This window comes from Bos taurus, chromosome 10, assembly GCF_002263795.3.
Source record: "Bos taurus isolate L1 Dominette 01449 registration number 42190680 breed Hereford chromosome 10, ARS-UCD2.0, whole genome shotgun sequence".
NCBI classification, from domain to species: domain Eukaryota; kingdom Metazoa; phylum Chordata; class Mammalia; order Artiodactyla; family Bovidae; genus Bos; species Bos taurus.
Window position 1 is genome coordinate 79,617,360 of NC_037337.1, and position 13,085 is coordinate 79,630,444.

The 13,085-nt window shown below is 45.9% G+C and overlaps 1 protein-coding gene across 3 annotated transcripts in view; it reads right to left on the reverse strand.

The window, feature by feature from the left end:
- ZFYVE26 (zinc finger FYVE-type containing 26) overlaps positions 1-13,085 on the reverse strand; it is a 68,042-nt gene that overhangs the window by 17,759 nt on the left and 37,198 nt on the right. For all 3 annotated transcript variants that reach the window (XM_024997474.2, XM_005211968.5, NM_001205789.1), the window contains 9 exons: positions 12,032-12,154; positions 11,471-11,647; positions 9,346-9,592; positions 8,516-8,614; positions 5,957-6,120; positions 4,791-4,927; positions 2,840-2,871; positions 1,923-2,059; positions 664-884 (listed from right to left, as the gene is read on the reverse strand). In XM_024997474.2, the coding sequence (XP_024853242.2) occupies positions 664-884; positions 1,923-2,059; positions 2,840-2,871; positions 4,791-4,927; positions 5,957-6,120; positions 8,516-8,614; positions 9,346-9,592; positions 11,471-11,647; positions 12,032-12,154 (1,337 nt within the window). The remainder of the gene's footprint in view (positions 1-663; positions 885-1,922; positions 2,060-2,839; positions 2,872-4,790; positions 4,928-5,956; positions 6,121-8,515; positions 8,615-9,345; positions 9,593-11,470; positions 11,648-12,031; positions 12,155-13,085) is intronic.

Here is a 13,085-nt window from a genome sequence, read left to right on the forward strand (position 1 = left end):
ACTCTCAATTTGATCAAGACTAGGTAGAGTTTTGGTTAAGGCTAAGGATACATTTCCTTGTCTTTTTTTTTTTTTAATTTTTGGTTGCACTGAGCAGCATGCAGGATCTTAGTTCTCCAAGCAGGAATCAAACCTGCAACCTCTGTGGTGGAAGATTGGATTCTTAACCACTGTACAGCCAGGAAGTCCCAGAACACATTTTCTTTAAAAGCCAGAAAGTTCCACAGGGACTAAAGATGTTCCCCTAAATTAATTTTAATTACAAATTAGCCAGTCTTTCTTTCAGACCGGGTATAGCTAGAGAACCTTCCTTGAGGACCCCTCAGGGAAAGGGAAGAACTGTCTCGGGAGGGTGAGGAGGACGGCTTGTGGTCTGGTGATGGCATTTTGCCAACGTCAGACGGGATGCAAAACAGTTCAGCACGTCTTGTCAGAGGATGGGGAGGTGAAAACTCACAGTGGGATCAGAAAAAGAAGCTGGATAAACATGTTGTTTAGTCGCTAAGTTGGGTCTGACTCTTTGGCGATCCCATGGACTATAGCCTGCCAGGCCAGAATACTGGAGTGGGCTGTCACTTCCTTCTCCAGGGGGAGTTCGACCCAGGGATCGAACTTGCATCTCATGATCACCAGGTGAAAGAAGAGGGACTCACTTCCGCTTACCTGTCACAAAGCGCCAGGTCCTGGCTCTGGCCTGCCTTGACGAACATCATCTTGGCGCTGAAGAGCAGCTGCTTCATGATGTCCGTGAGCAGCCCCGCATCCACCTCGGGGTTGGTGAGCCCCTGGGACAGCCTGCAGCAGTGCTCGATCAGCTGGTGGCCACAGGACACGCTGTCCTCGTGCAGATTCAGGATGGCAATGCACAGGGAGGCACTGGGGGCCTGGCCCGAGCGGAAGAGGAGAGAGGCACACCGTGAGTTCAGGGGCCAGGTCGGTCTTCAAAGGCAGCCGGGGAGGCAGGAACTCTACCCATTTCAGGAAGCTTGAAAAGCTCAGGTGGAAGAAGCCAAACTCCCACAGAGCAGAAGTGGAACTAAACCTATTTTGGAAGTTCTAAGTCATACTCTGGCTGCTAGGCTTTGTCACCTGACTGGGAAGAAGGCAGCTGTGTCCACGTGTCACCTACTGCTTGGGAATGTCCGGAGGGGCCCTTCTTTTCCAGTTTACTAGGAGTTCAGGTACTCTTTGATGCTGGTTTGGACAACAGTTGACTTGCTTATTTAGCTACCTGGAGAGGTCTCTGCTTCAAGCCACTGGACACAGTGCTGCTAAAATTAATATTCTTAAAGCACATTCCATGGCCCCTCATGTCTACCTAGTACATATATCTCACTGCAGAGTGTAAGGCCCTACACATACGTAGCCCATTTCAACCTTACCTCTATTAACACCCCATGTTTCCTCCAAATTAAACCACTTCTAATTCCCCAACTATTTTGGGCACCGAGTCTTTGCTTGGATGTTCTAGTTTGGAAATCTTTGTCCTTACCCTATCCTCACTCCCCTCATGACATCCAAACTTCTGCTTGTCAAACTCCTACCACACTTCCCAAGCTCATCTTAAATGCCACGAAGGCTTTCCTGATTTTCTCCTGTGTATTTCTCAAGCTGTTCCTCATTTTGTGCTTTTAACTGGTTTCCTTGCCTTAGCTCCCATGTGATTACACTGTGAGCAAGTGAAGACCAGCCTGTGTTTGCCCAGCTCTGCGTTTCCTGCTATGTGACTATACATCACGTGTGTACGTGTTTTCAGCTGATCAGTCGTGTCTGACTCTTGGCGACTCTGTGGACTGTAGCCCGCCAGTCTCCTCTGTCCATGGGGATTCTCCAGGCAAGAATACTGGAGTGGGCTGCTATTTCCTTCTCCAGACTACACATTATAAAGAAACTCAAATGACTATCCATTTTATCGCTATTACCTGCTCATAGTAAAATTCACTCCGCACCAGCTCATTTTCCTCCTCGTTCAGATCCAAAATCCATTCCACCTCTGCTGCTTTGGGGACTCTCACCACAGCTGAATACGGAGGGCTTTCACTCTTGGAGCTGTCTGGGGCTGAGAAGACAAATACCATCCACGTGTCATTCATTGGCAGCAGCCCAGTTAGTCCAGCCAGTGGGCAGCGTGAGCTGTTGGCAGATCCCTGCCTGCTATCTTAGGGCTCTTTCTTTCCTTTTGGTCCCTTGTATTTCCTTCAGGAGATCACCTTGGGTACCTCAAACTTTCTTCCCCAGGCACAGACCTGGGATGAGTGTTGCAATATTTGCCACAAAACCCTGTTGCTTCATGTGAGAAGCCCTGAAAGGTACATGCTTCCCCAGCAGAGGGCTGAGCCACTGGCTGCTCTAAACCAACCTGCCCAAACTACCAACGGTGATTACCAAGGGGAGGGAGGGAGCATTGGGAGGCAGGATGGTGGTCAAGGGGAACCTAGGGGGAAACAAGAAAAATAAGCTACTAAAAGTTAAGGACCCAATTCTTTGGCTACTGGCATTCTCGATGCTGGAAGCTAATGGGCCAGTGTGATAAGTTAATATGATGACAAATCTTAAGGGAAACAGCCTGATAGAAATGCCAAGAATTTTCTTTGGTCAGCCTACTGGACTGAGTTGCCACTGAGGGTGTCAGTTGCAGCAGATATGCTGAAGGAATGGCTAACTTGAGCACAGAAAGGAAAAGTCACAAGGAGGGAGCTCCCAGGCGGTCCAGTGGTTAGGACTCTGTGCTTTCGCCTCCAAGGGCTCAGGTTCAACTCCTGGTTGGGAAACTAAGCTCTTGCAAACCTGGCAGCATGGTCAAAAAAAAGAAGTCATAGGGCATGTGAGTCAGCCTTACCTTCTGCTTGTCCTGGATTCTCCTCTGGTACACTGGAAACAGAGAAAGAAAAGGAAATGCCTGTGAAAACCGAATTCCTCCTCCTCCTTGACCTTGGTATACAGCACTGACATTTACTATTACTGCACTGAAATTATCAGGGACTCATCCAAAACTCTTCTCTCTCTCTCACCTGTCACAGCCAACCACTTACCATTTCTTGTCCATTCCATCTCCTGAATCCCTCTTTAAATATCCTCATCTCTCTCCTCATCCCTGTCTCAGAGACAGCCCTCATCACTCAATGCTATTGCCTCTGCAGTAGCTTCTCAAATGGTCTCCTTGATTCTGCCAATCTATTCTCTACTTTGTAGCTATAGCAAGCTTTCAAAAAATGCATTATGCTATGCTTCTGCTTAAAATTCTTTAATAGCTCCTCGGGGTACAATATTGCACATTTGCAGGTTAGCAGACAAAGCTCCCCATGGAGCTGCCTCTGGAGACCATCTCCTACCACCCATGACCTCTGCTCAACCCATAAAAGTCCTATTCACACTGTCACAGGCTTTGATCAAGTTCAATTGGTGCCGTTAACCACTAAATCCCAATGTCACAGGCCAGAGCCCAAGGCTATCACCTGCATGAGGAGCCTTCTGATCAACCAATCCCAGCCCATGCTGCCAAAGAGCAAGCTCCAAGCCATTGTGCCATTCCCTAGGTCCTCCCAGCTCAGATGCCAGCCTCTGAGTCTAGAACCTTAGCCCATGACCTACCTATTTACACTTTTCAAAGGACCCACATTTTCTCCTATCCCTGACTTTGCAGGTGTTATTCCCACTTTTGGGCACACTCTGTTTTGACTTATTTTATCACCAACTTTTCATCCTCTAGGGAGGCTTAGGCCAAGTGCCACACCCCTAGGAAACCCTCCTGATCACTGAGCTAAGCTGGGTGTGTCTCCATACCACACTTACCAAAGGGCTCTGTGCTCTGTGTTTTGGCTATCTTCCCACCAAAATAGGAACTCCTCAAGGGAAAAGTGATTACTGCTGAGTGATTGCTGAGTGAAAGAATCCGTATTGACTGCTCATTTCAAATCTCAGCAGAAAGATAAATGGGTAATTTCCCTGACCCCCACTGGGAGGGAGACAGTGGTATGCCAGGGTCACAGAAACTGTGGTATAAGCAAGGCACACCTTCCTTTCTATCAGGTCAGTAAACACCATGATAAACAATGATAAAAAAGTTCATGTTAAAAGAAACACAAACATGCGTTTGAGATCGATTTAGGTCTGTTCATAAAACACAAAGAAGTCAAAGTAATTTGGCTTTTGGATAGCTGCTTTGGCTCATATGCCCACACGCACTTAGTTTTACCCTCTTTTGCCGCTAGAAGTAGTGGAAAAAACTGAGCGACACTGAGCCGGCAAAAATCCCTTGACCTGTTTTGCCAGTGGCGTGAGCAGTTTCTGAGATTTGTCCCTGGGTGAACTGTGTGTAGGAAAGTGTGTGGGGACTCTGAGTCATGGATAACAAGCCAGAATGATAAGGTTGATGAGAGCTGATGTAAGTGAGGCCCCAACATTCAGTAGGTGAGCGTGTCGTTTTGAGTCCAGCTGAGACTGACTGAAGCAAGAGTGGCTGGAAAAGAGGTGAGGGTGTTGGCAAGCAAAGATCAGTGGCCTCAGTTAGGGGACAGGCCAAAGAACCCAGGGCCCTGATCTCTGAACATCATGCACGCACTTGCTCTCTGCTTCTACGCACCCCTACATCCTCTCTCTGATGTCTCTCCGACCAAGGTTGACCATTACACCGCAGGCTTAATGGCATTTCAGTGTGAATGTGGAAAGAAAACCTTCTGTAACTGCTCAGATTTGAGATGCTCTCCCTCATGAGACTTGTAGGTATGTCAGGACCCCGGGGGAGGGGGCACTGGTCACCAGCTGCAGTGGCCCCGCCGTGGGACACTCACTCTTGGTTGAAGTAGCTGTAGCACTGGTCACACACGCGGGTGGGGTTCTCTCGGCAGCCTTCCACTACCATTTTCTTGGTGGAGCAGGAACTGCACACCAGCCGGCCACAGCGGCGACAGTGATGACGCCTGTTGAACTGAGGAGTGTCATTGGAAAGAGAAAGAGGAGTAGGGAAGAGAAAGTGAGATGGCCGGACCTGTGAGCAACCTGTCAATCCATTTATCCTTGGAATGAGCCACCTGTGACTTGCTAAGACTATCAGGTGCTTGGGCCTCTGTTGAGAAAGAACACACTAATCCTTGCCTTCACAAAACTGACGTTTAAAAATCTCTCAGTTGATGGGCAAACATGCCCAAGCCATGGACAGTTTTGCAAGAGCTTCTGACAAGCCCTACCTGTCTGTGGAGGAAACATGTGAAGACGGAATAAAAATCAGTGGGGAAGAAGTGACTTTCCCAGCCAATGAGGAACACAGTTCTACAAGGTATTGATGATGATGAAAAACTGTCCTTTTTTCAAGTGTTTTACAAATACTGCCTTATTTCATCGTAAGAGGTTGATAGACATTTTACACCTTTTTTATAGAAGAGGAGGAAACAAACCCAGAGAAACTACACCATCGTCATTTTCCCACGGGCTGAGCTGTTATGCCAGTCAGGTACTGTGCTCAGTGTGGTAACGTGTGTTACTATAGTGTTTATGAACCAAGTAATAATCATTGCCCCCAGTTTACAAGTGAGCATCTGAGATGAAAAGATTAATAGTCACATTGCAAGTAAGAGGTAGGGCTGGAATGAGAACTGAAGTCCTCTGGCTCCAGCACAGAAAACCATTACCAGGTCACCTGTCTCATTGCAAAAGACACAAGAGCTGGAAACAAGATTTCCTGATGTGTGGTCACTCCTTCTGCAATACCTCTGCCTCTTATCATTTATTTCATAAGAAAGGCAGAGATTTAGAATTTAAGGCTACTCAAGAGTGGGGGCGGTCTACCCTCTGTCTGAACTCAGAAAATACATCCTGGTCAGGTCAAAGATAAACTCAGTGCCTTAGACCTTCTGAACATACCCTCTCCCTTGGGGACAGGAGGTGACTATAAATTCAGGCTCATGAAGGAGAACTTTCATTTCTCCTACAGGTGAAGCTGGAGACAGATAAGACTTACCATGGTGAAGCGCTCCCTGCGGCAGACCATGCAGACACTCTCACTCTCATCTGGGACCCACTGGTGCCTGGCAGGGGGTGTAGCCGGGGGCACAAACTCCAGTGGCAACTGACTCGGGGGGAAGTTCCTCTCCCTCACACTTGGGGAATGTACAGTGGAGACACCTGGGAGTCAGAGCCAGAAGTCAGAGTAAAAGGTGATTAACAGTCAAGCTGATAAATGACAAACGAAGGAGACAATTAGAATTGTACCATTTTACAAAGCCTCCTGATATCACAGCTCCAATTAATGATCATCGATGGCTGATTGCCAAAAGAGCATTGTGTGGGACTTCCCTGGTGGGCCAGTGGCTAAGACTCTTGGCTCCCAATGCAGGGGGCCTGGGTCCAGTTCTTGGTCAGGGAACTGGATGCCACATGCCACAACTAAGACCTGGCACAGCCCAATAAATAAATACGTCATGTTTCTGAACTTGGTGATTTAAAGAAAAAAAGAGCATTGTGCATTTCCTGACGGAAGGCACAAGACCGCCTATCAAATATACTAGCCAAAAGACACTGAGCCTGAATCAAATCAAGCTTCTAGATCTATCTACAGGGTACTGGATACAGAGGGGACGGAGACCCAGATTACCACAGGGTGACAGTCAACAAAATCCAGAGTGTGGGAAGCTCTATGGGACAAGTGAACCAGTTTCCTTCACAAATAAAAAAAGAGGTAGAGGAAAAAAGAGGGTACGGAAACCTATTGATTAAAAGAGATTCTTATTGAGAGAGAGTTTAGTCAAATGCCATGTGTGGACATTATTTACATCCTTATTCTAGAAATATCAATTCTAAAAAAACTCCTCATGAGATTACTGGGGAAATCTGAATATTGACTGGATAGTTTATAATAATAAGGAATCATTAATTTAGTTTTAGGTATGAGAATGATGTTACGGTTTTGTTTTATATATGTCCTTACCTTTCAGAGATATATACTGTTTTTGGGGTTTTTTTGCGGGGGGCCATGCCATGCAGCTTGTGGGATCTCAGTTGGCTGACCAGGGATTGAACCCAAGCCATAGCTATGAAAGCCCTGAACCCTAACCATTAGACCACCAGGGAACTCCCAAGATAGACACTATTTCATTTATGAACAAAATGGTATGATGTCTAGGATCTATTTCAGAATAATCCAGTAGAGGGACAGGGGTACAGATGAAACAAGAATGGTCAGACTCAGATGATAAATATTGCAACTGAGTAATAGGTATGTGACACTTCATTACACTATTCTCTCTACTTTTGTGTACTGGAAGTTTTGTATAATAAAAAATAAAGAAAAAATTAAGTACACTAAAGCTGCTCAGGCTGCCTTATGCAGATTTGTGCAGCTGCTCATATCCCTGTATACCTGAGCCCTTCTGTCAGGTCTGCTGATTATCCTGAAGCATGGCTCCTTCTCAAAGTTGGGCCACAAAATGCCACTTTGCTCTATGGTATCTAAGGAGAAGGATGGTATGGTACCTAGCAGAATGATGTTGGCACGTCACAGTAAAAGAGAACTGGGAACACAGTGACTCTTAGCAGCACCCAAAAGAAGAGGGATTGTTGACCTCTCCCCAGGAGCCTGTTCTCCTGACTGTTGGCAAAACAAACACTCGCTGAGCGTCTTCTGAGTGCAGCCCATTGGGCAAAAGTCAGGAGACTGGAGTGGAAGGGTGGTGAAAAGGGGTGACCGAGAAATGGCAGGAGACTTCAAAGGCCTTGCACCCAGTGTGGGTGACAGGCGTAAATAACTGCCTGCAGGACTGGGCCAGAATGAACATGACAACTGAACAGTCGATCCTCCTTATTGGTAGATTCCGTATTTGTGAAGTGGCCTACTTGTTAAAATCTACTTTTAACTTCAAAATCGGTATGTGCATTGCTTTTGTAGACACATATAGAGTGGTGAATAATTGGAGTTGCAGGCTTGTTATTATGCAGGTTCTCATCTACGGTTGAGTAAGGTCATGTTTTGCTTCCTTATACAGAGCAGACCAGAGAATGGAGCCAGCAGAGGACAGTGCAGCAGGGAGTGCAAGAAGCTCACTTCTGGGGATGGCTGGACAGGGTTTGAATCCCAAATGCTCAATATGCATTCGTGGATGGGGTGACTTCAGGCAAGTCACTTTAACACTCTGAGCCTCTTTTTCTCTTTTGTACAATAAAGAAAATAGAATCTACTGGGATGAACTGTCTTCAGTTTGAGATTATAATGTATGTGAAATGTTATATATACGTATATATACGTCTGTGTACGTACAAGCATACACACACATACAAGCATATTTTCCCTAGGAGCAATGGTTCAGTATTTGCTAATTCATTGTGGAATCTTCATAGATATACTATTGCAAATAATAAGAATCGTTCATATGTTGAGTTTTCTGGGATATACAAAGCTGGAACAAATCAACAAAACCAATAAGAATGTTGTGACTGGAAATGAAAAAAGCAGCAAAAGAATAAAAAAATCAGAGTAAGGCAAGACTGAACTGAAAAATGGGTAACTCTCAGAACTCATTCTTACCAGGAGCAGTAGCAGAAGAGAACTCGGCTGATGGTGACCTAGACAAGGTCTCGAGGTCTGAAACCTGACTGACAATCTCCTGGAGGTGAATTACAGAGTCTGCAGGGAAGGAAAGTGTTGACAGATCATTCTACCATAAACAAACCTTACTTGTTTTGCTAGGAATTTAGTTCAAAGCCCTGTTGGTTTCACTGTCATCCCATGATTCTACCAGGTATGCAAAGAATGAGAGAAGGGCGTCTAAGATAGTCATAAGCATGCTTCTCAAATGCCTCAATAAACAAACTATGTTAGGCATGTGAGATAAATGATGTAGACACTAGGATTTTACAGAATAAATCTAAAGATGTCCAGAGGGAAGTGGAAGATATTTAAGTGATAGTCCTGGAGGGTAGGGAGTAAGAAAAAAAAAAAGCTGGCTGGGAACATTAGCCCTCATTTATTTAATTTTCTTCATTCTATTAGAGGCTGAGTCAGCTCACATACTAGTGACATCTGATGTGACCCTGGGAATAGTCCTCAAATCAAAATGATGGCACTTAAGAGCCCATTGCACCAAGGCTAGACAGACACCACTCTCAGCATGTTCTGTTTTCTGAACCTTTATGTTATTATGCACATGGCGGTTATCCACCATCATTTCATTCAGGTTAGCCTGCCACTTCCTCCAAGACTGAGATCTCTCCTATACAAAAGAGCTCTCTCTCCTGAAGCGTATCCTCTCATTCTCTATCAACTCAAAACCATAAAAGAAGAGAAATGGAAACTAAGGATGGAGCACAGTACTTCCTTCTCCACATAGAACTCCCCCTGAGCACGCTGGCCGTTACCTGAGCGTTTCTCCCGCAGAGGGTATGGGAAATCCAGGGCTTTTCCCGCGTATCTGGAAAGCAGCGCATCCACCTCGTCCGTGGTGAAGCCAATCTCCTGGCCGGCCAGCAGCTGGCGCAGAGTCTGCACGGCCACAGCGGCCCAATCCACCTTCATGTTCATGAGCAGCTGCTCCAGCATGAGCAGGGGGCTGGAGGACAGGTGGGCGTAGCTGGCCCGGTGCTGCTCGGGCAGGGTCAGCAGCACCTGGGAGTGGGGGAGAGCCCCAGCGTGAAGGAAACAGGATATGAACTTCAGAAGAAAGTCAAGATTCTCATGGGGAAGTGGGAAGGGTATCTGGGACCAATGGGCTCTTGGCCAGCTGGCTGGGAGTCTTTTAGAAAGGAAGTAAGGCTGGACTCCTAGCTAAATCCTCCAGGTGGCAATCAAGATGAGGGGAACTGTCTCTGGAAAGGTTCAGATAGTAAATATTTCAGACTTTAAATATTCAGACAAAGGCCATAAGGTCTTTGTGGCAACTACTCAACTGGTAAATGACCGTACATGCTTGTGTTTCAATAAAACATGATTTATAAAAGCAGGCAGAGGACTGGATTTGGCTCACAGGTGCTGGTCTCCTAACCCCCAGCCTAGACCAACCAGGCATGATTGACTTCTTCCTGATCCTTAAAGTCACCGTTCTGTCCTTCTGAGGCTTTGCTAGAATAAGCAATAGAAGGTGAACTAAACCTGGCATCTCCAGGGTCCTACAGGTGAATGATGACTCTAAATTCTTCCTAGGGGTTGTTATCATTGGGCTTGAAATATGTTCACTGGCTCTGATCATTGCCAGTCTTCAAAGATTCCACTCAGGCACAGTACAGCCAGAAAAGAAAAACAGGTGTATCTTCTTTAGGATCATTTTACGTGGTTGAACTCTTAGCAAGTAGGCTGGTGGTCATGTTCATGGCTCTACCAGCACTGGTTCTATTCATGCGGTGTGTTCTATACTCAGGGGACAGTATGACAGGCAACCACAATCATCAGAGAGTTAGAAGGCCTTATCTTTTCCTAAACACTACTCCACTGAAATTAGCTTGTAATTTCTTCTACTAGGTTACACATCAAGGGTAAGGACTTGTTATCCCACTGCATAGTGAGAGAGTCAGTTCCTAGGCAGGTTGATAGGGAGTCTAGGGGTTCCCAAGGAGAGAGGGGTCTGGAATTCTCAAGGAGGAAGAAAGGACAAACTTTTCTTTCTCCACATTCCTTAGGATTATATAACAATAATGTATCTTGCCTAAGGACAGTCTCTGGATTAAACCTTCTGACACAGTTTTTTTCTTTCTCCACATTGCTTAGGATTATATAACAATAATGTATCTTGCCTAAGGACAGTCTCTGGATTCAACCTTCTGTTATCTTAAAATGTAAATTATGGGAGTAGGTGTGATGAGGTCTTTACAACCTCCAGACATTCTTTGGATTCACTGGAGAGTATATAACTTCATTGTTAACACTAGCAAGTGGGTACTCTTTCTGCCCCCTTCTGATGCCTATGTCAGAAGTTTTCTCTATCTCCTTTATACTTTAATAAAACTTTATTACACAAAAGCTCTGAGTGATCAAGCCTCGTCTCTGGCCCCAGATTGAATTCTTCTCCTCTGGGGGCCAAGAATCCTGGTGGTTTCGCGTGATTCAACAACAACCTTTCAATAGACAATTGACCCCTTTCCTTTAGCACAGAGTAGTTTTAAGGATTTAAAGCAGCAGTTTTAAGTCTTCACATCAGAATCCTTCTGGAAAGCAGGCAGGTCCTGTCCCAAAAAGTTCAGTTGTAATTACTCTAGAGTGTGAGTCAACTACTGCTATTTTTAGAAAGTCCAGGTGATTCTAATTCATAGTCAGACTTTAGAAGCCTTGATATAGCAGATGTCAGGCAAAGCATAAAGAGAACTTAGGAGGACTGTAAAATTCACTTTGGAGGCAGAGCAGTAGGCAACGCTAAGTTCTAAGGGATATGGTGGGCTATTAGGGTCAAGACTTTGTATAGCACAGGTCAAGGAAGGCAGGTGCCTGGAAGAGCAAGTTCTGAAGTGGGAGCTGGACCAGCATGCTTTCCCAACAGCCCCTTCCCCTCCTGACCTTGGATCCCATGTACAGTGCCTGGATTTCACGGTGTCGGTCAGCAGTCAGTTCTCCATAGAAGTGGGTGGTGAGGTAGTTGGCCAAGAAGTGAGAAGTGGCCAAGCTAGGGTGCTGGTCGAGGGACTGCTCTGTGACCTCAAGGCACATGGTGGGGTCGGGAATTCTTTGTAGAAGCTGTTGCAGGAGGAAGGTAGAGGAGAAAGGTGAGGCCTGTAGAAGAACTCTTAGTCCAGCCTTGTTTTGTTTGAGAACAGAACCTTTCAGTTTATTCACTTTGGATTAACCCTTTTTCTGCACTCATTTTTTTCCCTCCACCACTCCTCAGCTTCACAAATGATTTTGACAGGACCAGAGATCAGCAGGATCTTGGACCCAGCTGCCCACCTGGTATCTAATGTAAGGTTGGCACTTACAGGCAGGGTGACTATAACCAGCTTATGGAGGAGCAGATGTGAGACTGTGAGTGCTCTGAATGGGATCCAGTAGGAACAGAGCCATCCGATTCGACCAACTTTTGAATCCCTCCCCAAAGAAAACTGGGAAGAGTTGGAGGCTTACCTGCAGAGCCTTTTCATGATCTCCTCTTTCTAGAAGGTGGAGGAGATGCTTCTGATGTAGGTTGATTAAATGTTCTCTTGGAATAGGGTAGAGGCAGCCCCACTCCTCACACAGCTCATACTCCTGGAAGGAAACACACATGCCTTCAACCCATTTAAAATCCAGGCCTTGTCACTCATTCAACGCTTGCCTGGTTTTTCTCAGCAGTCCTGAATCTGCCAAAGCCCCAGGACAGCTTGGGAAGTGTTGATGGGAACTTCGTTGTGGGATTAAAGTGGGATCATAAAGGACTACAATTGGCAAGGTAAGTTCTGAAAATGGTGCAAGTAGGCAGCTAAAGATGTCCTTTTCCTCTTAGCTCGACTATAGAAAAGAAACAGATGACATACAGCCACAAGCACTTGGTGTCGGTGCCGGGAAGATACTAAGGAAGTGGGCAGGACGGAGAGGACTGTCAAAGGAGACAGAGCCCACTCAGCTCTGACTGTGGCCATATGACTGTGCAGGCCCCGTGCTGCCAGAGTTTAAAAATTTTCAAAAAAAATTTTTAGGGCTTCCTTGGTGGTCCAGTGGTTAAGACTCTACACTTTCACTGCAGGGGACATGGGTTCAATTCCTCATCAGGGAACTAAGTTATCTCTCACATGCTTTGTGGCACAGCCAGAAAAAATAAATTACAAAAACATTTTTTTTTAATTGAAAAATCTCCCTATTTTCCAATGCTGGCAATGAAATCAATATGAAAAGCTAAAAATTCCACAGACCACTATTGCACAGGCCAAATAAACACGTTGGTGTTAGATTCCATTGATATCAACCCTTGCTACTCCCTGCATCCCCACCCCCAATTTGTGAACTCTGGATTAAAGTTTCAGACGGTGGAATTCTCAGAGCTACGTCTGAGTGTTCTATGGTGGCATGTGGAAGGCTCTCCCCACAACTCTGCCTGGGGCCACCTTCTTCAGGATGTTCCCTTGTCTCTCAGGCTACATTAGATGCCCTGCCTGTGCCACCACCACCGTCTGGGCTTGCTTCTGTCACCTGGTATATCACA